Source organism: Salmo trutta, chromosome 27, assembly GCF_901001165.1.
Source record: "Salmo trutta chromosome 27, fSalTru1.1, whole genome shotgun sequence".
Lineage (NCBI taxonomy): Eukaryota > Metazoa > Chordata > Actinopteri > Salmoniformes > Salmonidae > Salmo > Salmo trutta.
In genome coordinates, this window is record NC_042983.1 from 35,409,871 (window position 1) to 35,437,388 (window position 27,518).

General features: G+C 43.3%; 1 protein-coding gene across 4 annotated transcripts in view; it reads left to right on the forward strand.

Annotated features, from left to right (window-relative positions):
* frmd3 (FERM domain containing 3) overlaps positions 1–27,518 on the forward strand; it is a 73,433-nt gene that overhangs the window by 11,817 nt on the left and 34,098 nt on the right. For 3 of the 4 annotated variants that reach the window (XM_029717892.1, XM_029717893.1, XM_029717895.1), the window contains exons 2-3: positions 20,660–20,764; positions 23,171–23,213. In XM_029717892.1, coding sequence (XP_029573752.1) covers positions 20,660–20,764; positions 23,171–23,213 — 148 coding nt within the window. Of the gene's footprint in view, positions 1–10,727; positions 10,866–20,659; positions 20,765–23,170; positions 23,214–27,518 lie in introns of those variants that run through there. The other variant, XM_029717894.1, reaches the window with a different exon arrangement.

Here is a 27,518-nt window from a genome sequence, read left to right on the forward strand (position 1 = left end):
GAAAATGAGACGTTGCTTGCTAAACAAGTGTAGCTGGAGCTGGGCCCGGCTTAAGCTGGATGCCACTAGGTGAAAGGAACACCACACACTTTCCCTATTTCTCTCTCAGTTTTTAAATACAGTGGATAAAAATTGTTATGCCAGGTGTACTCTCTGCATGAAAAAGATCAATTATGCCAACAAAGGGTACCATGCTCTGCTGGCACATTGTAGAACAGATGTCCACAGGCATAAAGTGTACAATGCAGTGTAGCCCAAAGATATTTATTTTGTTGTGTTGAACTTGACAGTAAAACGTGTGTGAGTGAGGGGGGATTATTACATTTTTTCTCAGTGAACATCATTTTTTGTAGCCTTCTGCACTTGATCGATGTCGACAATAGTGGCCACTATAATAGAGCAAAAATTAGAATGCCTTTTGTTTCATTCTATTTAAGATGTTTTTTCCCAAGTGCAATATTTAGATGTGTGTGGTCACAAGCATTCTATTGTAAAGGCTGTCATGGCTAACTGCAATATTAGTGTATTGTTTTTTCTCAAGGCTTGAGTGTCATTTGCAGTAAAGTCTAGGCAACAAATCACATTGGATTGCTTTCTTTATATTTGTTTAGCTGTGAGTTAGATTCACATTAAGCACTTGTTATTTTACACACAGAGACTGATCATGTAGATCAAATTCTTTGTTGTTTAATTAGTTAAAACCTGCATTTCCCCCTAGCAGGGATTTGTTTTTACATGTTTCAGTGCAAAACAAAAGTGTCACTATTTTGGTCTCACACCAGTTTGCATCCCATGTTTATATCAATAGCAGTCAATTATTAATCGTCACCTTCTATCAGTCTCATCTGAACATCATAAAATTATTGGTTATCTGCATGAACCCTAGCATAAATTATGAATCAGCAATATACCAATTGGCTTAATTATTTATTTACTAACTAACTAAACAATCACAGAAATACATAACAAACAAACAGAAGATATTTGGTTACTAACAATGATGGAAAAGTCCCTAGTGGGCTAAGCCGATATGACGGCTTGGTAGACAACGTGAAGGGGGTGTGGACTGAGAAAGAGCGGGAAAGACAACATGGATTCATTACACACAATCTATAACTATATTCATTGAAATGCTAATCCTTTTCCCATGAATGGTCCCTCATTCAAAAATAAATTGCAATTTATATTTATGCCCGTATGTCGTTGTTGTGTTCTCTGTTGGAATCCTGTGTGGATGGGCAGCGATGTCCGGATTAGGATCACCATTCCGGACCCATCATCTGGTCGTCCAGACTGGAAGATCTGGGCAGTAATTTAGGCAGATGTTAACAGCGCACACACACTCACAAAATCTAGAATTACATTTCTTCCCAAATGAGCAGCGTTGTGGCACTGAGTGATGGTTGTATGGGGAACTTGTTTATGGCTCTATCACTTCCTAAGTGTTAAAGGAAATTAAATGAAAAGGAATGAAAGCATAAACAAAAGATATACAAAATATAGTTATCACACCTTAATCATCTAATTGGACTCTATTCTACATATGTTCAAAATCTTGACAAAATGACCCTATCATGGCATTGTCTAATGTCATCTCTAGGGCATTCCTAATTTGTGGTGTGTTGCTTAAGGCCCTATCCTAAGTTGATAACTACATGATAAGTCTACAGCTGCAAGGGACCAGCCTCGGACTGTCTACAGGGATGACCTATTGACCTCTGTGGGGAAACTGGTGAGTACTGTAGTTGTAGAGTCAAAAAGGCCTAAGAGGACATTTTCAACTTTCTAAGGCTGGTATTTTGTTCAGACCCTTAGTGATCCGAGCATAAATCCTCATTAAATGTTCCGTTGTACGAGTATGTTTAAGCTTACATAAGTGCACATGCCGAGGGAAAGAACCAAGTATCCTGGTAGGTTACAACTTGTTCAGAATGAGTCTGACATCATCAGATCATTTCCAGGTCGATGCCTGGAGGTCAGTAAGAATTGATGTTGACCTCAAGACGTGTTAAGGGGACCTGTGTAGTTTTACTACACGTCACTGTGTCTTACACCATTGTAGCGGTGATAGGTATGAAGGAGTCTATTTCATAACTGTTATCCACGGAGGAGCTAACCTCACGACGGAAGTACTCTCTAAGCACTGAACCAGTCGTACGCGGTGTGATCATGGTTCATGACTTCTAATAACTTTCCTCCTGAATGGAGGGTTCTATTTATTAGTGACATGTGTGTTGACCATAAGAAGTGTTCTGGAGAGTCCCTTACACGTGTTGCAATCTGAGTGACGACTAACTCCTCTGTCGCTATTATCAATAGCAATTTGACTTGTGAGGTCTCTAATCCTCTTACTGATGGTTGCTGGACTGACTGTGGTATTGGTACTGGTACTCAAGGGGACCAGTTGTCCTACCGATTTATTCTGAAATATTATCCTACTGGAACACATGATTAGAGCACTTTACTAGTTGTATTGTAGTTGAAACTACACATGGCAAGGCATTACTATTTTTACCATTTGTTTCAGAGGTGGAAGTCAACTGGACTTATTTTACGACCAGTGTGGTAGACCTCAGTAATATCTTAGATGTGTTCTAAGATTATCCCCGTCGAGGGGCCTGTCTGCTCATCACTGTTCTCATAGGGGAGTTTACAACTAGAGGTGTTTTCTGCTCTGGCGGCCTCGTACGGTGTAGCATGTAGTCTCGACCCCCCCCCCCATGTACGAGTTGTCATTGACCGATTTGTTATGAGAATGGCTGTAACCTTTCAACCAAATCTTCTGGTGTTTGTGCTTCAAAACACTCAGTGGCTGTCGAGACCTGTCAGTCACCACAGCGTCTGCATGTGGCAACCTCTTCAGTACCTGCGAACTGAGACGAGGATATCTCTCTGTGATATCGCAAAGTGTTTCACCAGTGGGAGTCATCAGGTCAGTTGCTGGACTGACGTCATTGGTGTCATTGTAAGGGGTGACAGTCCACCACAAAGCAGAAGATCTATCATCGGAATCAGAGTACGCTCTTCCCATCAATGTTTTTCTTGCTGAGACGTGCTAGCGGAAGTGTCCGAATGGCAAGGGAAGTTTATCTCAACTACAGTATTGCACAACTTCAAGGAGGAGGGAAGTTGCTCATTCACAGAGACTGCTGGCTCGAAATCATGAAAATAATGGTCAATCAGGTTTGCTGATGGAATGTGTCGAGATATCGTAATATCTCCTTGGATCGGATTCTGCACCAAGAGGTTTTGAAACGTCTTTTTCCCAATGGGTACTTTCGACAGATACCCCTTGTGAATGACTGCATTGAAGCTAGTGTTAGGGGTAGACAGTGTGGTCAGTGGAGAAGGCACTGTGGCCTGTGACCATACATGGTTGGTTTTCCAATCCATCTGTGGGAGTAACCGATCTATCAAGTCTGCTCCAAGTAGCAGGGGTACAGTTTTGAGGCTGGTAACATACACAGGGTGAACGAGTGATACATCCTGGAAGTGTAGTTTCAGCATGACTCTCAATGTGAGAGGCGAGATAGTCTGAGTGACCCCTCGAAGTGTAGTGTCGCATCGTTCCACTTTTAACCAACGTTTAGTTGGCTTCAAAGCCCTTTTGAGATCATCAAACAATGTTTGAGAGATGAGCGATATTGTTGTGCCTGACTCAATAAGCGCATGTTAAGCAGTCCTCCAGGACTGTTCCCAGGTATGGACGTTTAGATTCGTATTTAGTGGACATATTCCCCACAAAGTGGAGTGGTCATTCGCAATGACGCGATGTGCCATTTCTGTTCCAGGTGAAAGCAGAACGACTTTTCGGATTTTGAGTGGCCTTGGCTTTAACGAAGCGTTTGACCTTTTTCTTCGCAACCTTTGTATCAGAGTCTATAGACAAAGCCTGGGGGCTTGTTTCTTGATCAAGCGGGCCCTGGATAGGGTCTCGAGTGAGAGTGGGAGAAATTTGAATTGTAATGTCCTTGCTAAGGGTGTTAATTCCTGTGGACCTGATGTCTGGTAATTCCCGTCTAGTCCTTGTGACATATCTTTTACCCTTATCTCAAATTTTTCTCGCTTTAGTTCTTCAGGTAATGGGACTTCTAGAGAACATTGGTCTACGTTTTGATTGTCCTTTAACCCTTTGTTACCCTTGTGCTCTGACACTTTGTGTGGGTTAGGTGCAGGAACCTGGCGAACAGGTCAATTGTAGCGGTAGTCGTTTCGATGGCGACGTACTTTAGTTATTTCGACCACGGTGGTTATTGGAATCGTGGATTTGTGGTAGAAACCACTGTTGTGCGTCATCTCTCAACACTACAATACCTGACAATGCACCCTCTAACTGGAGTGAGTGCTCCTGGCCAAACTTCAAAACCGAGTGGTCAGGGCTCTTAGCGTTGCAAGCTTTTGATGCCTCAAAAGCTGTGCTTGTAAGCTCTCTGAGTTGTAAGATAGGCAAGCCAATGTGGGCTGTAGGGCCCAAGTAGGTAATGTGGGATACATGTTCAACAGAAACATTTGTTTGAATGGTAACAGTTCTTCCATTCCTGTTTCAGTGAGTAGGCCAAAGTAAGCTGAACGAAGCCTATGATAGCAAGCTTGTGGGTGTTCATTCCGAGCTTGTTTGACAGTGTTAGCCAGTGAGCTATCGTGTTTGTGAGTCATAGAACAACTGAATTCTAATTTCAAAGCTATGGCAAGTTTAGTGTAGTCGTTAAGCACGTGTTGCTGCTGTAGACAAATGGACCTCATCACGTGTCTATTCGACGTTCGAATAGACACGTGACGAGGTAAACCCTGTCAGAACCCGTAGCATTCGGGTAGCCATCCAATCCGTCCTCTGTCAGCTAGGAACGTCTCAGTATCGTTTGGCTGACCTGGAACAGAGTTAAAGGTGGGGAAATTCTTGACGATTTTGTGAAGGTGTTCCACGCCAAGCGGGCGGAGAGGGATGGCTTCCTCCTGTGGGGAAATTGGGGCCTAAAGGTCAAGAGGAGAAGGCAAGCTTTGGCAGTGTTGGTGAAGAGGCGCCATATTACTCAGTGCCGAATGGCCAAGAGGAGAAGACTGAGGGACACTTGAGGCAGGCAAAGTCTGAAACCTTCACTTCTTTGAGTACCGGACTCCGGTTGCTTGGTTGGGTAATTCTGGAATTCCACCAGATTGTATCTAAGGGTGGTATTCTGCTGCATTGCAGAGTCCACTTGAGCGCTTAGAGTACTGATTTTGGACACGTGAGTGTCGCATTTGCTCCTTTCAGTCTCAAACTTATCTATCATTGTTTGCAGATAGAGGTCTTGAGTACGGAGCGAGAGATTCAGTGATGAGATTTCCTCCCTTAGAAATCAATATTTCCACCTTCATCACCTGAGTTCTCTCATCATTCATTTGGTCAGCAACTTCAATGAGTTCTGCTGACCTGTCATCCAACTTAGTCATTGTGTTCATTCACTGATCTTCTTTGGTCTGCAGCATGTTGAGTAGAACATTGTTACTTTGAGTAACGTTCAACAAAACTGCATGCATGTTATCAAGTTGAGCGCTCCTGTTTGTAGATAACACTTCAGATTTATCTAGTTTGGCGTGGACATCATCATATTTAGTTTTGGCAAAATAAATTGAGTTGTTCCTGTAGAATGTGATTTTGTTCCTGTAGAACCTGTTGTTCCTGTAGAACCTGAAAAGTTATGTTAGACAATTTAACTTATTCAATTGAATGAGACGATGATATCCAATTAATTGAGATTGTCTAGATTATCATAAGTGTAACCAGTAGAGCAAATGTTATGGTACATTCACCACTAGGTCTCATTTTGTCTCATTTTAGGAAACCAATCAATTTGGATATTATTTCAAAGATCCACCTGTAAAGGTAAATCTGGCAATTTTACTTATTAGTTAAATTGAATGAGACATCGATATCCAATCAATTGCGAGTGGCTGGATATCATAAGTAGCCACTTCTTAAACGTGATCCACTTTTGGGTGTCACCTAACAAATTATTTTTAAAGAAATGTACTGGCGATTCTTCACCACCAGGGGTCACTGTTCGCACAAAGCTGAACTCGAACGGAAGTACAATGGCGGAACTCTTCCGTCGCCCAAAACGGAAGAGTTTAGCAGTGACACAGGAAAACAAAATGGCTGCTATTCCTTCGTTAGCTGTAGCATCTTGTGCCAACTAGCTATTCTTATACTGTTCCCACAGCACAAAGGATTCCATACAACATGGAAAGGGGGTTTACTAGTGACATCTCACGTTAACCCATTCGGCATACTCTTTGCTAGCATTATATTACCGACACACGTGGTACATAAAAACAGATACACCTGTGGCCTACCCACGCTGGCTCAGCGTGATAGGCGGACAGATAACACTTCGGCTCGGTCACCAAACAGATCTATCTTCAAATTTCTAACATTACTGGATCTATGCCCTTGCTCTAGAAATTAATATTGACCGACAGAATTTGTACCGTTTGGCCAAATGGACTAAATCTGGAATTTAACAACTCATAAGACACTCTGACGTCATCTGATACGCGACACCGGGACAACTATGAGCAACACACACACCACACGGCTCTAATTGTATCTAACGCAGTCTGTTTGTACAGTAATCTGTTTGCACAATTAATGTATATACTTAATTCCAAATAAATGCCTCATCCTATTTTAGATGCCTCACACGGGGCACCATATGCCGTGTCTTTACCAACCTTAAATGTGACAAAATGATATTACCTGCTAGTTTATCAAATCGATTACCTAACGTTTAATTGATTACGTGATTGAATTAAACCATGCAACAATCAAACCATTAACATCCTGGGGCACCACAGAAGCATTAATTTATATAGAGCGGTTATCTCCCGAATCCACTCTCTTAAAGATCTGAAGATCTTTTATATCAACAGCAGTCAAATATTAATTGTGACCTGCTATCAATCTCATCTGAATGTCGTAAAATTCTTTGTTATCTGCACGAACCCTAGCATAAATTATGAATACAAATTGGCTTAGTAAATAAATTATTAACTAACTAAACAATCACAGAAATACATAACAAACAAACAGTAGATATTGGTTACTAACAATGATGGAAAAGTCCCTAGTGGGCTAAGCCGATATGACGGCTTGATAGACAAAGGGAAGGGGGTGTGGACTGAGAAAGAGCGAGAAAGACAACATGGATTCATTACACACAGTCTATGTTGTGTATTGATATTCTAGTTTTTGTCCCTTTAGGGCACCTGTAACCCCCCCTTGCTTACCTACGTTGAAATGCTTGGAACGTTCTTCCTGTGAAACGCATTAAACAATGCCCACGTTAATTTCTACTCCCGTCTCATGTCCTGTCCTTATATTAGTTGTATAAGTAATACAGTGTGCTATACAACAAAACTGGCGACGAGGAAGAAACGTTCTCACGTTTGTACTCATCATCTTCGGCAGAAAGTCTGAGTTAAATTCGTTTTTTTTCCCGCTGTAGAAAGATGCAAACAAAACGTGGAGCTAGCCAGTCGAGTGATGCTAGCTAGCCTTTGATGTCACGGCAACGAGAGCCTCGAGGGATAGGAAGAGTTTCGCTGCGGGAAAAAAAGGGGTCTGGGTGTAAGGGACCGTCTGAAAAGTGAGAGAAAGAAAAATAAACCGAAAATGTCTGCATTGATTGGAAATATAGGAACATTTGATGAATCTGTGGAACAATGGAGTTCTTACACAGAACGTTTTGAGTACTTTGTGTTGGGAAATGGTATTAAAGCAGAAGTCGTTGTGCCAACATTTTTGACTGTTATGGGAGGAAAAACAGTCAATCTACTGCGCAGCCTAGTAACGCCTGAAAAACAATTGTGGCTACCTTAAAAGGACATTATTCTCCCAAACCACTGATAATTGCAGAGAGATTCCGGTTTCATAAGAGAAATCAAGAGGAGGAGGAATCAATCTCACAGTTTGTGGCTGTATTGAAACAGTTATCTGAACAATGTGAATCTGGGCGATCAATGAGTGACACTATATGTGATAGGTTAGTGTGTGGCATGCGCAGCGAGGCAATTCAGAAACGCCTTTTGACTGAGAGTAACTTAACATTGCAGAGAGCAATAGAAGTGAGTACATCAATGGAAATGGCAAATAAAGACGCACAAAAGCTAAGCGCATCAACCAAAGTGCATAAGGTGGTTAAAAAAACAAGGCAGGAGACGACACAGAGAGACGACACAGAGAGACGAAGGATTTATTTTTCTTCATTTTTTATTTTGTAATTTTTTTAGGGTTAGGTTGGTAAACAAAACAAAAAACACTCGCAAACACACACACACACTGTCCCTCATGATTACACCCTTCAGCTCAGTCACCATGTCCGTTTTCAGGATACGTTCTTTACCGCTCAACCTAAAATCCACACTCTTTCTTTCTCGCCCCCTATCTCTTTCTCCTCCCCTCTCATCCCCCTCTGCTGTGTGTGCAGATAGGATTGTCTCATGTGTCTGGATCTGAAGCATTAACAGGTTTCTTGTCGCAGTGCTTTCATGCAGCCAATTAGGGATGGCTTGTAGTGAAATAAATTTGGTTAGCTGAGATAAGGACCAGTTATAATTAAGCTGGCATGCATATTAATTACCAACCAGCCCCTCTAACTGGGGCACAGACGTCCTCCAGTGATTTTTGAACTTTTTCTGTTGTAATGCGATATCCCAAGTATTTTTTGGGGGGGAGGAGCTAAATAGTGTTTTTTAGACACAACTGCAAACTTCAAGGAGTTGGTTGTATGGTGACTTTGTGATGTCATCTGCCTCCTCCCTTGCTTGAGGAGCAGTAGAAAACAAAAGAGGAAAGAACGTAGTCTGTCCACTAGAGATTAATGTGTGAGTACCAATAATGAGCATGTGGGGTTTTGTTTGTATTTCTAAGCCGACATCTCACTGCAGTCTGGAGTGGGAGGCTGGTTTGTACCGAAAGTGTCACAGTTTAGAGAAGTGCACATACATACTCAAACACCTTCTGTAACACATCGATACACACATACAGTACATTCAGAAACTATTCAGACCTCTTGACTTTTTCCACATTTTGATATGTTACAGCCTTATTCTAAAATGGATTAAATGCATTTTTTCCCTCATCAATCTACACACAATACCCCATAATTACAATGTGAAAAGTTTTTTTAGAAATTTTTGCAAATGTGTTAAAATTTAAAAACAGAAATAGCTTATTTAAGTATTCAGTATTCAGACCTACGAGATATGAAATTGAGCTCAAGTGCATCTTGTTTCCATTGATCATCCTTGAGATGTTTCTACAACTTGATTGGAGTCTCCCTGTGGCAAATTCAATTAATTGGACATGATTTGGAAAGGCACACACCTGTCTATGTAAGGTCCCACAGTTGACAGTGCATGTCAGAGAAAAAACCAAGCCATGAGGACGAAGGAATTGTCTGTAGAGCTCCGAGACAGGATTGTGTCCAGGCACAGATCTGGGGAAGTTTACCAAAACATTTCTGCAGCATTGAAGGTCCCCAAGAACACAGTGGCCTCCATCATTCTTAAATGGAAGAAGTTTGGAACCAGCAAGACTCTTCCTAGAATTGGCCGCCCGGCCAAACTGAGCAATCGGGAGAGAAAGGCCTTGGTCAGGGAGTTGACCAAGAACCCGATGGTCACTCTGACAGAGCTCCAGAGTTCCTCTGTGGAGATGGGAGAACCTTCCAGAAGGACAACCATCTCTGCAGCACTCCACCAATCAGGCCTTTATGGTAGAGTGGCCAGACGGAAGCCACTCCTCAGTAAAAGGCACATGACAGCCCTCTTGGAGTTTTCCAAAAGGCACCTAAAGGTCTCTCAGACCAGGAGAAACAAGATTCTCTGGTCAGAGTGCGCAACTAAACACTGTATGCTGGAAAACACCCGGTTTGTTATTTTTGATGAAAACAAAACCACTATTAATTAAGAATACCAAACTTGATTTTGTGTGGATTCCGCAACGCACATAGCTTTTAACAGCTAGGAAACACAGCTGACCAAACAACAGTGCTATGTGGCTGTACTACAGACACCAGTCGTCGTCGTGGGAAAGATACATTGTTAAAACATTTTGAAAAACAACTGGTTGCAGTAAAGAGCCAACCTGGATACTAAGGAGATCCTGAGGGAAATCGACGAGTACCAACAGCTTTACGCTATGGAGGAACAACATACTCCATCATGGAAATATCCGACTACCTCACAAAAGAACTCTAACCGGACAAAAAAAAGAAAAACAGATTGATCTACAGACACGGACGATTTACTTACCATTGAAGTAGAGGCTAGTGCTCTGGCTGGAATCCATGCAGACTGGAAAAGTTGTGTGAGGAGGTAGCAGGGCTGAGGGGGAGTTTGGAGTTTAGCCAGAGTGAAATTTTCACGCTCCAAGGAGAGAACAAGGCACTCACAGCCAAGTTAAAAATCCACGATTCCAAAATGGGTTGTCTACTCAGGGAAAACAGGGTGATGAAGGAGTCGCTGCTAGACATACAAAGTCGTAGCATGCGTGAAAATCTAATATTTTCTGGGATTCCTGAGGACGCATCCAATAATCCAGAGGGCGCGATCAGAGAATTCATGCAATCCGCCTTAACTTCCTCTAGAGACTGTAAACAAAGTGGCTTTCCACCGTGTACACAGACTTGGAGCTCAGAGCGGCAGACCAAGGGTCCCTTATCGATCATCGCAAAATTTTGAACACTACCAACAAAAGGAGATGATCAAAAGCAGGGGAAGGGAGCTTAAAGGGACCAAATTCGGTCTCAATGACCAATTTTCACGGGGGAAAAATGAACATCATAAGAGACTGTATCCTGTACAGAGGCAACAGAGGGAGAGGGGTAAGCGTGCTTTCTCATTATGGACAAACTCTTTTTAGATGGACAGCTATTCCGAGACAGCTCCATAACACCATGGCTGTACTAAATTCTATAGGGACTTCAGGTTATGAAAAAAAGAAAGTATGGGAACTGTAAAAAATATCTGAACACTATGAAGTGGATATGAACACACACGTACTCAATTACATGTTCACTTACACATACGGACTAATACATACACACTTGATCTCGCTCTCTTCTCTCCCTCTCTCAACACTCTCTCTATTGTCGACAACTGTTCTGGAATTTAATATGTTTCTTGTTTGTCTTTTCTATGTCTTTGTCTACATGTCTATATATGTTTAGAACAAGCAAGGGGAATATTCAGAATAGGGCCAATGGGGATAATAACATATTGTACGGGATACATTTGTTCTGTAGTGAAGCCTTCTTTATAGTAATGCAAGGTCTCTTTCATGATCATGTGAAAGGTCAATTGCTACTGAAATGCAGGGATGTGTTTTTCAATGATGTTAAAGGTAATTATGATGCAACTATGATGGTGATATGATATGGATTACAATTATCATCATGGGTATTAAGGCAATACGCACTACATGTAACACACACAGACACTCAACCATGCAAATTGGCAGGGTTATTATTTATTTGGACATCACACATTATAGTCTTACTCATATACAGACGCATACACTCTCACTCTCACTAAATCACATCCAATATACACATCAACTTACTCAGATTTACTACACACATAATATCTTCTCAATTTTCTAACATCTGTGGCATTCGCTCACAGGCAAACAGTCAAGGGAATGAAACATACAGTGAGGGAAAAAAGTATTTGATCCCCTGCTGATTTTGTACGTTTGCCCACTGACAAAGAAATGATCAGTCTATAATTTTAATGTTAGGTTAATTTGAACAGTGAGAGACAGAATAACAACAAAAAAATCCAGAAAAACGCATGTCAAAAATGTTATGAAATGATTTGCATTTTAATGAGGGAAATAAGTATCTCTAAAATCCTTGATGTCCATCAGTCCACAGTAAGAAAAATTGTCTATAAATCGAGAAAGTTCAGCACTGTTGCTTCTCTCCCTAGGAGTGGCCGTCCTGCAAAGATGACTGCAAGAGCACCGCGTAGAATGCTCAATGAGGTTAAGAACAATCCTAGAGTGTCAGCTAAAGACTTACAGAAATCTCTGGAACATGCTTACATCTCTGCTGACGAGTCTACGATACGTAAAACACTAAACACGAATGGTGTTCATGGGAGGACACCATGGAAGAAGCCACTGCTGTCCAAAAACATTGCTGCACGTCTGAAGTTTGCAAAAGTGCACCTGGATGTTCTGTGGACAGATGAAACAGATGAAACTACAATTGAGTTGTTTGGAAGGAACACACAAAACTGTGTGTGGAGAAAAAAAAGGCACAGCACACCAACATCAAAACCTCATCCTAACTGTAAAGTATGGTGGAGGGAACATCATGGTTTGGGGCTGCTTTACTGCCTCAGGGCCTGGACAGCTTGCTATCATCAACGGAAAAATGAATTCCCGTTATTAAGACATTTTCCAGGAGAATGTTCAGCTATCTGTCTGCCAATCGAAGCTCAAAAGTTGGGTGACGCAACAGGACAACGACCCAAAACACAGAAGTAAATTAACAACAGAATGCCTTCAGAAGAAAATACAACTTCTGGAGTGGCCCAGTCAGATTCCTGACCTCAACCCGATTGAAATGCTGTGGCATGACCTCAAGGGAGCAGTTCACACCAGACATCCCAAGAAAGAGAAGTTGGATGCCCCGGTGCACAACTGAGCAGGAGGACAAGTAGATTAGAGTGTCTAGTTTGAGAAACAGACGCTTCACAAGTCCTCAACTGGCAGCTTCATTAAATAGTACCCGCAAAACACCAGTCTCCGTCAACAGTGAAGAGGTGACTCCGGGATGCTGGCCTTCTAGGCAGAGTTCCTCTGTCCAGTGTCTGTTGTTCTTTTGCCCATCTTAATTTTTTATTGGCCAGTCTAAGAAATGTATTTGTCTTTGCAACTCTGCCTAGAAGGCCAGCATCCCAGAGTCACCTCTTGTGAAGCGTCTGTTTCTCAAACTAGACACTCTAATCTACTAGTCCTCCTGCTCAGTTGTGCACCGGGGCATCCAACTCCTCTTTCTACTCTGTGAAGGGAGTAGTACACAGCTTTGTACGAGATCTTCAGTTTCTTGGCAATTTCTTGCATGGAATAGCCTTCATTTCTCAGAAAAAGAATGGACTGATGAGTTTCAGAAGAAAGTTATTTGTTTCTGGCCATCTTGAGCCTGTAATCGAACACACCAATGCTGATTTATTTTTATTTAACCTTTATTTAACCAGGTAAGCTAGTTGAGAACAAGTTCTCATTTACGACTGCGACCTGGCCAAGATAAAGCAAAGCAGTGTGACAGAAACAACAAATCAAATTTATATAGCTCTTCTTACATCACCTGATATCTCAAAGTGCTGTACAGAAACCCAGCCTAAAACCCCAAACAGCAAGCAATGCAGGTGTAGAAGCACAGTGGTTAGGAAAAACTCCCTAGAAAGGCCAAAACCTAGAGAGGAACCAGGCTATGAGGGGTGGCCAGTCCTCTTCTGGCTGTGCCGGGTGGAGATTATAACAGAACATGGCCAAGATGTTCAAATGTTCATAGATGACCAGCAGGGTCAAATAAAAATAATCACAGTGGTTGTCGAGGGTGCAACAAGTCAGCACCTCAAGAGTAAATGTCAGTTGGCTTTTCATAGCCGATCATTGAGAGTATCTCTACCGCTCCTGCTGTCTCTAGAGAGTTGAAAACAGCAGGTCTGGGACAGGTAGCACGTCCGGTGAACAGGTCAGGGTTCCATAGCCTCAGGCAGAACAGTTGAAACTGGAGCAGCAGCACGGCCAGGTGGACTGGAGTCATCATGCCAGGTAGTCCTGAGGCATTGTCCTAGGGCTCAGGTCCTCCGAGAGAAAGAAAGAGAGAATTAGAGAGAGCATACTTAAATTCACACAGGACACCGGATAAGACAGGAGAAATACTCCAGATATAACAGACTGACCCTAGCCCCCCGACACAAACTACTGCAGCATAAATACTGGAGGCTGAGACAGGAGGGGTCAGGAGACACTGTGGCCCCATCCGATGACAGGGCCAAACAGGCAGGATATAACCCCACTGAATTTTCCAAAGCACAGCCCCCACACCACTAGAGGGATATCGTCAACCACCAACTTACCATCCTGAGACAAGGCCGAGTATAGCCCACAAAGATCTCCGCCACGGCACAACCCAAGGGGGGGCGCCACCCCAGACAGGAAGACCACGTCAGTGACTCAACCCACTCAAGTGACGCACCCCTCCTAGGGACGGCATGGAAGAGCACCGGTAAGCCAGTGACTCAGTCCCTGCAATAGGGTTAGAGGCAGAGAATCCCAGTGGAGAGAGTAAAGACTTAAAGGTTGAGACCAAGTCTGTGTCTCTCACATGGGTAGGCAGATTATTCCATAAAAATTGAGCTCTATAGGAGAAAGCCCTGCCTCCAGCAGTTTGCTTAGAAATTCTAGGGACAATTAGGAGGCCTGCGTCTTGTGACCGTAGCGTACGTGTAGGTATGTACAGTAGGACCAAGTCAGAAAGATAGATAGGAGCTAGCCCATGTAATGCTTTGTCGGTTAGCAGCTCCAGACTGGCGAGGCTGGGCTGACGCACTAGAAGCCTGATGCGTGGGGCTGGTACTGGACGTGCCAGCCTGGAGACACGCACCTCAAGGCTAGTGCGTGTAGCGGGAAACACTGGACCGTAGAGGCGCACTGGCGGTCTCGAGCGCAGGACTGGCATCACCCCTTCTGGCTGGATGCCCACTTTCCCCTGGCACATGCGGGGCGCTGGTACTGCACGTACTGGCCTGAAAATACCCAGCCTCGCCACAGCACCCATCACCCCAAAGCACGGGACCTGTCCAGTATGTCTCTGCCCAAAAAGGGTACGGGGAGCTGGCCTGGGGCTCCATCCACGCCCAGCCAAACTACACTTGTGCCCCCCCCCAAAAAAATTATTGGGGCTGCCTCTCAGGCTCCCTTACCAGCCGTGTTCCCCGGTCCTTACCAGATTTCCTCCGCTGCTTGGTCTTGTTTTGGTGGGTTGTTCTGTAACGGTTGTCGTACTGTAGAGAAGACCAAGGCGCAGCGGATTGCGTGCTCAACATCATAATTTATTAAATAATGAGAACACAGAGAAACAAGAAAATAACGAAGGACAAACCGACAGTTCTACAGGCTATATAGATACTTACAGCAGTGCAAAATAAACAATCCACAACCCCAAGAGAAAAACACACACCTAATATATGACTCCCAATCAGGAACAACGATATCCAGCTGTTCCTGATCGGGAGTCACACAGACTAACACAGAAACAGAACAACTAGAAACTACATACAACACACAACTTCTGCCACGTCCTGACCAAATACTAAACAACTACTCCCTCTGCTGGTCAGGACGTGACAAGATATTCCATAAAAAATCAGCTGTTTCCAGCTGCAATAGTCATTTACAACATTAATAATGTCTACACAGATTTCTGATCAATTTGATGTCATTTTAATGGACAAAAAAATTGCTTTTCTTTCAAAAACAAGGACATTTCTAAGTGACCCCAAACTTTTGAACGGTAGTGTATGTTGCTTAGAAATCCGAAGAGGGTGGTAACAGAGATCGGTGGGATGGGCTGAGGGAAGCTGAGGCTTGGGATGTAGAATTGGAGACAAATGGGAGTGGAGTTGCTGGGCGGGAGATCGAATGATGGTCAAAGATAAAGTATTTAAAAAATTATTCGAAATAAAACATAATAAAAAGTAAGTTTGAAAGACACCGAGGGGCAGTGTTTTTACAGCTAATGCTGATGCCGTGCATGTGTTTGTACACATGCATGTACACGCACTCTCATTCAAATACACACATACACGGACACACACATACAGTTGAGGTCGGAAGTTTACATAGACCTTAGCCAAATACATTTAAACTCAGTTTTAAACAATTCCTGACATTTAATCCCAGTAGAAATTCCCTGTATTAGGTCAGTTAGGATCACCACTTTATTTTAAGAATGTGAAATGTCAGAATAATAGTAGAGAGAGTCATTTATTTCAGCTTTTTATTCTTTCATCACATTCCCAGTGGGTCAGAAGTTTACATACACTCAATTAGTATTTGGTAGCATTGCCTTTCAATTCTTTAACTTGGGTCAAACGTTTCAGCTTTTTTATGGCGGTTTTGGAGCAGTGGCTTCTTCCTTGCTGAGCGGCCTTTCAGGTTATGTTGATATAGGACTCGTTTTACTGTGGATATAGATACTTTTGTACCTGTTTCCTCCAGCATCTTCACAAGGTCCTTTGCTGTTGTTCTGGGTTTGATTTGCACTTTTCGCACCAAAGTACGTTCATCTCTAGGAGACGGAACGCATCTCCTTCCTGAGCGGTATGACGGCTGCGTGGTCCCATGGTGTTTATACTTGCGTACTATTGTCTGTACAGATGAACGTTTTACCTTCAGGCATTTGGAAATTGCTCCCTAGGATGAACCAGACATGTAGAGGTCTACAATGTTTTTCTCTGAGGTCTTGGCTGATTTCTTTTGATTTTCCCATGATGTCAAGCAAAGAGGCACTGAGTTTGAAGGTAGGCCTTGAAATACATCCACAGGTACACCTCCAATTGGCAGAATTGAAGAAGCTTCTAAAGCCATGACATGATTTTCTGGAATTTTCCAAGCTCTTTAAAGGCACAGTCAACTTAGTGTATGTAAACTTCTGACCCACTGGAATTGTGATACAGTGAATTATAAGTGAAATAATCTGTCTGTAAACAATTCTTGGAAAAATGACTTGTGTCATGCACACAGTAGATGTCCTAACCAATTTGCCAAAACTATAGTTTGTTAACAAGACATTTGTGGAGTGGTTGAAAAATGAGTTTTAATGACTCCAACCTAAGTGTATGTAAACTTCCGACTTCAACTGTATGTAAATAGTGCCAGACATGCACTCAAACATATACAGTTGTCCTTGATGTCCTTTGTATTTTTTTTTGCATTGTTGTTTTCTGTTTTTTTTTGTCTTTTTCTTTTTTCTCATGAGTTCATTTTGTTGGTGCATTGGGGAGGTTCTTGGGGGTGGGGAATGGAATTCATTTTCTTTTTTATTATTTTCTTTTCTTTTTTTAAAAACTTTTCTTGGGGGCGTGACTGTGGGAGGGGTCTTGAATGGTTGAGGGACAGCTATAGGGAACTGTGGGGGAATCTTGGAGGGTTCGCGACCCTGTTTCTTTTGGCCTTGTGGGAGATCTGTCGATGTGCCCTTGAGTAGGACGTTGACCCTGGATGCTTCTGTGTGTCGCTCTGAATGGGAGTCTGTTGGATGACTGGTGTGGTGTAGTTGTTGAGTGGCTTCACTGCAAGTATATTGTATGTTTAGGATGTAAAATAAAATGAAAAATCAAATAAAACCAGATTCTCTGGTCTGATGAAACCAAGATTGAACTCTTTGGCCTGAATGCCAAGCATCACATCTGGAGGAAAGCTGGCACCATCCCTAAGGTGAAGCATGGTGGTGGCAGCATCATGCTGTGGGGATGCTCCAGAGTGAACAGGACCTCAGACTGGTGTGAAGGTTAACCTTCCAACAGGACAACAACCCTAAGTACACAGCCAAGACAACGCAGGAGTGGCTTCAGGACAAGTCTCTGAATGTCCTTGAGTGGCCCAGCCAGAGCCCAGAACCCAATCGAACATCTCTGGAGAGACCTGGAAATGCGCTGTGCAGCGATGCTCCGCATCAAACCTGACAGAGCTTAAGAGGATCTGCAGAGAAGAATGGGAGAAACTCCCCAATACAAGCTTGTCGCGTCATACCAAAGAAGACTTGAGGCTGTAATTGCTGCCAAATGTGTTTCAACAAAGTATTGAGTAAAGGGTCTGAATACTAATGTAAATGTGAAATTTCAGTCTTTATTTTTAATACATTTGCTAGCATTTGTAAAAACCTGTTTTTGCTTTGTCATTATGGGGTATTGTTTGTAGATTGAGGAGGGGGGAAAAACAATTGAATACACTTTAGAATACGGCTGTAACGTAACAAAATGTGGAGAAAGTCAAGGGGTCTGAATACTTTCTGAATGCACTGTGCATACTCAAATGCCTACTGTAACACACTGATACACACATAATCAAATGCCTACTGTAACACACTGATACACACATACTCAAATGCCTACTGTAACACACTGATACACACATACTCAAAGACCTACTGTAACACACTGATACACACATAATCAAATGCCTACTGTAACACACTGATACACACATACTCAAAGACCTACTGTAACACACTGATACACACATAATCAAAGACCTACTGTAACACACTGATACACACATACTCAAAGACCTACTGTAACACACTGATACACACATACTCAAATGCCTACTGTAACACACTGATACACACATACTCAAATGCCTACTGTAACACACTGATACACACATACTCAAATGCCTACTGTAACACACTGATACACACATAATCAAAGACCTACTGTAACACACCGATACACACATATACAGTCTGCAGTTCACTTTGCTCTGGTTGAAGTCAACTCAGACATTGTCTCGCTGTGTAAGGCTGTATCTAAAGTGGGGAGAGCACTTTAGCTTCATTAAGACAGATTATGTAGAGACAGGCTGACCAGGTTAATATTTAATGTTGAGCCCTTTGAAATATGCATCCACCTCTTGTTGGACATGAAATGGACTCTGCTCTCTTTTCTCTCTCGCTCTCTTTCTCTCTCTCGTTATCTCTCTCTTTCTCGCTCTTTCTTTCTCTCGCTCGCTCTTTCTCTCTGTCTCTCTGTCTGTATTTGTGTCTGAATGTCTTTCTTGCTCTGTCTCTCTATATCATCCCCCCTCTTTTCTCTCTCTTTCTCTCTCGTTAACTCTCTCTCTTTCTTTCTCCCTCTCACTCACTCTCTCTCTCTCGCTCTCTCTCTCTCTCACTCTCTCTGTCTCTCTCTTTCTGTCTGTATTTGTGTCTGAATGTCTTTCTTGCTCTCTGTCTCTCTATATCATCCTTCCCCCCACCGTCTATTCTCTTCTCTCTGAAAGGTGTATGTCAGATACTGTATGTGTCATGTTTCATGGTGTTTCAGTCCCAGTGATCAAGGAGACCAGAGAGACAAACAGCAACAAGATGGACCATCACAGTGGATGGACTGTAGGGACCGGATAGACAAACAGCAAAGACGTGGACTGTCACAGGGGATGGGCTGTAGGGACCGGAGCCACATACATACATGGTTCTGTAAGCGACCACTTCACGCTGTTTGACTGACAGTCTTAGCGTTGCCTAGGTGACAGCAAGTGGGACTGACAGCTTCAGCACCTGATTCTGCTCTGTGGGTCAGGGCCGCAGACAGCATTGTTAAGTAAATCAAAAACTGATAACAGCAAGGGCAAATGGACGATTACCAGCTGGATTCAATCAGGCTGTTCAGTCAAGTGCAGGTTCCCCTCCATCAGCAGGACCAGGGGAAGAGGGTGAAGTGAAGGACCCAGTTATATATATAGTGAAGAACCACTAGGGATAGTCCATTTAGGATGTGCTGACAACAGGGCCTGGGACTAGAATATCTCCCGACCGGACCTGGGACTAGAATATCTCCCAACAGGACCTGGGACTAGAATATCTCCCGACAGGACCTGGGACTAGAATATCTCCCAACAGGACCTGGGACTAGAATATCTCCCGACAGGACCAGGGACTAGAATATCTCCCAACAGGACCTGGGACTAGAATATCTCCCAACAGGACCAGGGACTAGAATATCTCCCAACAGGACCAGGGACTAGAATATCTCCCGACAGGACCTGGGACTAGAATATCTCCCAACAGGACCTGGGACTAGAATATCTCCCAACAGGACCTGGGACTAGAATATCTCCCAACAGGACCTGGGACTAGAATATCTCCCAACAGGACCTGGGACTAGAATATCTCCCGACAGGACCTGGGACTAGAATATCTCCCGACAGGACCTGGGACTAGAATATCTCCCAACGGGACCTGGGACTAGAATATCTCCCAACTGAACAGCCATTACAGACAGCTTTAGTTGGGAGTCTGCAGGGTGGGTGGACACTAGTGGGGTGGGAATTAACATTTAAGTGTATTGTTGTGATTGAATATGTTGGTGTTTTATATGTGTGTGCATGCATGTGTGCGTGTGTGTGTTTGTGAAGGACTGTTTCCTGATTTATTCCTGCGGTAAATAACTGGTGCAAATGCCTAGTAAATGAGGACATTGTACACTTTCATCATTCCAATAGTGTTGCATATCTAACCTAATTATGGTATCAAATGCTTTATATATCCCCGATATTGAGTGTGCTGTAATAACAGTTTGTTGTGTTTTTTCCCCACAGAGAGAAACCAAGGGCCAGTTCCTAGTGGGTCATGTGTGTAATAACAGTTTGTTGTGTTTTTTTCCCCACAGAGAGAAACCAAGGGCCAGTTCCTAGTGGGTCATGTGTGTAATAACAGTTTGTTGTGTTTTTTTCCCCACAGAGAGAAACCAAGGGCCAGTTCCTAGTGGGTCATGTGTGTAATAACAGTTTGTTGTGTTTTTTCCCCACAGAGAGAAACCAAGGGCCAGTTCCTAGTGGGTCATGTGTGTAATAACAGTTTGTTGTGTTTTTTCCCCACAGAGAGAAACCAAGGGCCAGTTCCTGGTGGATCATGTGTGTAACCATTACAGCCTCCTGGAGAAGGACTACTTTGGCATCAGATATGTCGACCCAGAGAAACAGAGGGTATAGATAGATACACTCATTCATTGACAATTATAAACCGGGTGGTTTGAGCACTGAATGCTGATTGGCTGACAGATTGTATACCACGGGCATGACAAAACATTTATTTGTGCTGCTATAATTACGTTGGTAACCAATTTATAATAGCAATAAGGCATCTCGGGGGTTTGTGGTATATGGCCAATATACCACGGCTATACCACGCTGTATCCAGGCACTCCATGTTGCCTCTTGCCTAAGACCAGCCCTTAGCTGTGGTATATTGGCCATATACCTCACTCCCTCGTGACTTATTGCTTAAATATACAACTCATAACTGTTCTCAGTCACTGCCTGATATTCTGTTTAACACTTAAAGACACAGTCCAGGATGTTACAAATTCATAACATATTGTATGAATTGGAATTTGTAACAAATACGAATTACACCACACGTTTTTTTTGTTTACATAAGAAATGGATGACATAGTACACAATTGTGCAACATTTTCTGGCTGAAATTATACAAAAGCTCTGGAGCATCACTTTAACACACGCTGACATTGTGGCAGGTTGACATTTATTGAGATGACTCATGTACTGGAGGCAGCTCTGCAGAGTGGTCACAATCTGGCACAGGCACAAGGTCCTAAAATATGATTTTAAACCTAACCCTAACCTTAACCACCCTGCTAACCCTAACCTTAACCACACTGCTAACCCTAATGTTAACCATAACCTTAACCACACTGCTAACCCTAATGCTAACCCTAACCTTAACCACACTGCTAACCCTAATGCTAACCCTAACCTTAACCACACTGCTAACCCTAATGCTAACCTTAACCACACTGCTAACCCTAACCTTTACCACACTGCTAACCCTAATGCTAACCCTAACCTTAACCACTCTGCTAACCCTAATGTTAACCCTAACCTTAACCACACTGCTAACCCTAATGCTAACCGTAAACCTTAACCACACTGCTAACCCTAATGCTAACCCTAACCTTAACCACACTGCTAACCCTAATGCTAACCTTAACCACACTGCTAACCCTAACCTTTACCACACTGCTAACCCTAATGCTAACCCTAACCTTTACCACACTGCTAACCCTAATGCTAACCCTAACCTTTACCACACTGCTAACCCTAATGCTAACCCTAACCTTAACTACACTGCTAACCCTAATGTTAACCCTAACCTTAACCACACTGCTAACCCTAATGCTAACCCTAACAATTTATTTTTTATAAATCTTTACGATAATATAGCCAATTTTTACTTTGCAGCTTGCCAAACTAGCAGAAACCACATAGAAACCACATGACAATAAACGTCAACCTGACACGGGTGTGTGTGTGTGTGTGTGTGTGTGTGTGTTTGTTTGTGTGTGCATGTGCTTCCTCAAGAATAAGAAGAATACTTTATTAATCCATCGGAGACAGAAGTATGTGTTCTGCTGTACACAACCCCTCTGATATAAGCAGAATCACTCCAGGCAGAATCAGTCTCTCTTTGATCATGATATGCAGGAAGTAAATATCCCAGCATCATCATCAGAGATGGGCCAGACACGACCGTGCATTACGCCAAATCCCTCCTTTTAGGTAGTCATCCAATTCATCTGTCCGGGTGTCCTGACGAGCACTCTAATTCCACCAGTTAACCATTATACAAAGCTGCCTACCTTTAGCCAGTACATACACCTCCCTGAGAGACAAGCTTACTACTCATCCAATCAACAACACCTCTCTCTTATAGTCAACCAATGAATAGCCCCCAGGTGGGCAGAAGTGCCTGGGAATGAGATTAACCAAAGAACAGTGCTTTTATGGGCCGGAGGATAAAACGGAGGTCCACCATGGCAGAATGACTAGCAAATGTTTTGTCTGAAATCGTATCTGAACTCATTTTCGGCTCATTTCGGTTGAGGGTTGCCATGGCAACAGTCTTCCGGTGTTTATCCCGGTGTATGTGCAATGTCTCCGTGCTGTGGCGGAAAATCTCTCGGCATCCGACCAGTAAATTATTTACCCTCCTTTATGCTGTCCAATTGATGTTTTTAATACACGTTTCTGAGTTGACATTCTGTTGGTATGACGACAGAACACACACACACTACAATAATCTACAGTAAAAAGCCTGGCCATTGCACCTTACACCACCATTACAACTCAATCCAAGGTCTATGCCGATACCTATACTACACCTCAACATGCTACATGTTAATTAAATATTAATATGCACTTGACATATAATCCTGTTTATAAAGCCTCTCCCTGATGCCAACACACACAATGACAATGCTCTTCTTTTTTTCTGCTGCACTCAGGACAATGGACAACCTTTTTTAACATCACTCCCCATGTGTCTTTCCCTTTCTCTCTCTCTCTCTCTCTCTCTCTCTCTCTCTCTCTCAGCACTGGCTGGAGCCCAATAAACCCATAGTGAAGCAGATGAAGTGTAAGTGTTCCCTTCTGTTCTCTCTCAGTGTTTGATGTGGCAATAGTGTTTGTATGGGTGCCCATGTGGCACTGGGGACGGGGCCTATGCTCCTCTCCGAAGTGGGAAACAAGCCTTAGGTCAAGCCCTACAACAGTGAAACAAGGAGACAGAGAGACATCCCTAAAACACTGAAACAGAGCTCTGATTGAGCATAGATCAAGACAGATATATTGATAGACAGAGCAGACAGAACACTGAAACAGACAGAACACTGAAACAGACAGAACACTGAAACAGACAGAACGCTGAAACAGACAGAACGCTGAAACAGACAGAATGTTGAAACAGACAGAATGTTGAAACAGACAGAATGTTGAAACGGACAGAACGCTGAACGAGACAGAACGCTGAAACAGACAGAACGCTGAAACAGACAGAACGCTGAACGAGACAGAACGCTGAAACAGACAGAACGCTGAAACAGACAGAACGCTGAAACAGACAGAACGCTGAAACAGACAGAACGCTGAAACAGACAGAACGCTGAAACAGACAGAACGCTGAAACAGACAGAACGCTGAACGAGACAGAATGCTGAACGAGACAGAACGCTGAAACAGACAGAACGCTGAAACAGACAGAACGCTGAAACAGACAGAACGCTGAAACAGACAGAACGCTGAAACAGACAGAACGCTGAAACAGACAGAACGCTGAAACAGACAGAACGCTGAAACAGACAGTACGCTGAAACAGACAGTACGCTGAAACAGACAGAACGCTGAACGAGACAGAACGCTGAAACAGACAGAACGCTGAAACAGACAGAACGTTGAAACAGACAGAACGCTGAAACAGACAGAACGCTGAACGAGACAGAACGCTGAAACAGACAGAACGCTGAACGAGACAGAACGCTGAACGAGACAGAACGCTGAAACAGACAGAACGCTGAAACAGACAGAATGTTGAAACAGACAGAATGCTGAACGAGACAGAATGCTGAACGAGACAGAACGCTGAACGAGACAGAACGCTGAAACAGACAGAACGCTGAAACAGACAGAACGCTGAAACAGACAGAACGCTGAAACAGACAGAACGCTGAAACAGACAGAACGCTGAAACACACAGAACGCTGAACGAGACAGAACGCTGAAACAGACAGAACGCTGAAACAGACAGAACGCTGAAACAGACAGAACGCTGAAACAGACAGAACGCTGAACGAGACAGAACGCTGAAACAGACAGAACGCTGAAACAGACAGAACGCTGCACGAGACAGAACGCTGAAACAGACAGAACGCTGAAACAGACAGTACGCTGAAACAGACAGAACGCTGAACGAGACAGAACGCTGAACGAGACAGAACGCTGAAACAGACAGAACGCTGAAACAGACAGAACGCTGAAACAGACAGAACGCTGAAACAGACAGTACGCTGAAACAGACAGAACGCTGAACGAGACAGAACGCTGAACGAGACAGAACGCTGAAACAGACAGAACGCTGAAACAGACAGAACGCTGAAACAGACAGAACGTTGAAACAGACAGAACGCTGAAACAGACAGAACGCTGAACGAGACAGAACGCTGAAACAGACAGAACGCTGAACGAGACAGAACGCTGAACGAGACAGAACGCTGAAACAGACAGAACGCTGAAACAGACAGAACGCTGAAACAGACAGAACGCTGAAACAGACAGAACGCTGAAACAGACAGAACGCTGAAACAGACAGAACGCTGAAACAGACAGAACGTTGAAACAGACAGAACGCTGAAACACACAGAACGCTGAACGAGACAGAACGCTGAAACAGACAGAACGCTGAAACAGACAGAATGTTGAAACAGACAGAACGCTGAAACAGACAGAATGTTGAAACAAACAGAATGCTGAACGAGACAGAACGCTGAACGAGACAGAACGCTGAAACAGACAGAACGCTGAAACAGACAGAATGTTGAAACAGACAGAATGTTGAAACAGACAGAATGTTGAAACAGACAGAATGCTGAACGAGACAGAACGCTGAACGAGACAGAACGCTGAAACAGACAGAACGCTGAAACAGACAGAACGCTGAAACAGACAGAACGCTGAAACAGACAGAACGCTGAAACAGACAGAATGTTTAAACAGACAGAACGCTGAAACAGACAGAACGCTGAAACAGACAGAACGTTGAAACAGACAGAACGCTGAACGAGACAGAACGCTGAACGAGACAGAACGCTGAAACAGACAGAATGTTGAAACAGACAGAACGCTGAAACAGACAGAATGTTGAAACAGACAGAACGCTGAACGAGACAGAACGCTGAACGAGACAGAACGCTGAAACAGACAGAACGCTGAAACAGACAGAACGCTGAAACAGACAGAACGCTGAAACAGACAGAACGCTGAAACAGACAGAACGCTGAAACAGACAGAATGCTGAACGAGACAGAACGCTGAAACAGACAGAACGCTGAACGAGACAGAACGCTGAACGAGACAGAACGCTGAACGAGACAGAACGCTGAAACAGACAGAACGCTGAAACAGACAGAACGCTGAAACAGACAGAATGTTGAAACAGACAGAATGTTGAAACAGACAGAATGTTGAAACAGACAGAATGCTGACAGCAGACAGAACGCTGAAACAGACAGAACGCTGACAGCAGACAGAACGCTGAAACAGACAGAACGCTGACAGCAGACAGAACGCTGAAACAGACAGAACGCTGAAACAGACAGAACGCTGACAGCAGACAGAACGCTGAAACAGACAGAACGCTGAAACAGACAGAACGCTGACAGCAGACAGAACGCTGACAGCAGACAGAACGCTGACAGCAGACAGAACGCTGAAACAGACAGAACGCTGACAGCAGACAGAACGCTGAAACAGACAGAACGCTGACAGCAGACAGAACGCTGAAACAGACAGAACGCTGACAGCAGACAGAACGCTGAAACAGACAGAACGCTGACAGCAGACGGTACACTGACAGCAGACAGAACGCTGACAGCAGACGGTACACTGAAACAGACAGAACGCTGAAACAGACAGAACGCTGACAGCAGACAGAACGCTGACAGCAGACAGAACGCTGACAGCAGACGGTACACTGAAACAGACAGAACGCTGAAACAGACAGAACGCTGACAGCAGACAGAACGCTGACAGCAGACAGAACGCTGAAACAGACAGAACGCTGACAGCAGACGGTACACTGAAATAAATGTAACTATCCAAGACAGAATAGTGAGAATGTTGTTGGATTTGATGTGCATTCATCTCTGAGACCATCGAACAGGAAACCGGATTTGGACAGTATTTATCTGTGTTTATTAAATCCTCTCTGCGCTGGTTATGGACAGTGTTGTGGAGATAGAGCTGAATGTGTGGGCATTAACAGCATTTAGTAGATTTACATGTTCATTTCTCCTCTAATGCTCAATGAACTTCATCGCTCTCAATATCTATTCAATTCAAGGGGCTTTATTGGCATGGGAAACATATGTTAACTTTGCCAAAGCAAGTGAAGTAGATAATATACAAAAGTGATATCTCTCTCTCTCTCTCTCTCTCTCAATATCTCTCTCTCAATATCTCTCAATCGCTCTCTCTCTCTCTCAATATCTCTCTCTCAATATCTCTCAATCGCTCTCTCTCTCTCTCTCTCTCTCTCTCTCTCTCTCTCTCTCAATATCTCTCTCTGTCTCTCTCTCTCTCAATATCTCTCTCTCAATATCTCTCAATCGCTCTCTCTCTCTCTCTCTCTCTCTCTCTCAATCTCTCTCTCTCTCTCTCTCTCAATATCTCTCTCTCTCAATGTCTCTCTCTGTCTCTCTCTCTTTCTCTCAATATCTCGTTCTCTCTCAATATCTCTCTCAATCTCTCTTTCTCAATATCTCTCAATATCTCTCTCAATCTCTCAATATCTCTCTCTCTCTCAATATCTCTCTCTCTCTCAATATCTCTCCCTCTCTCTCAATATCTCTCTCTCAATATCTCTCTCTCTCAATATCTCTCAATATTTCTCTCTATATATATATCTCTCAATCTCTCTCTCAATCTCTCTCGCAGTATCTCTCTCTCTCTCTCAATATCTCTCTCCCTCTCTCTCAATATCTCTCTCAATATCTCTCTCAATATCTCTCTCTCCCTCTCTCAATATCTCTCTCTCAATATCTCTCAGTATCTCTCTCTCTCTCTCTCTCTCAATATCTCTCTCTCTTGCTCTCTCTTTCTCCCAGAGCATAAATTAATCAAGAAACTATTACTCATGCGCTCAGCTCTAGAACATGTGCAATAGAAGAGA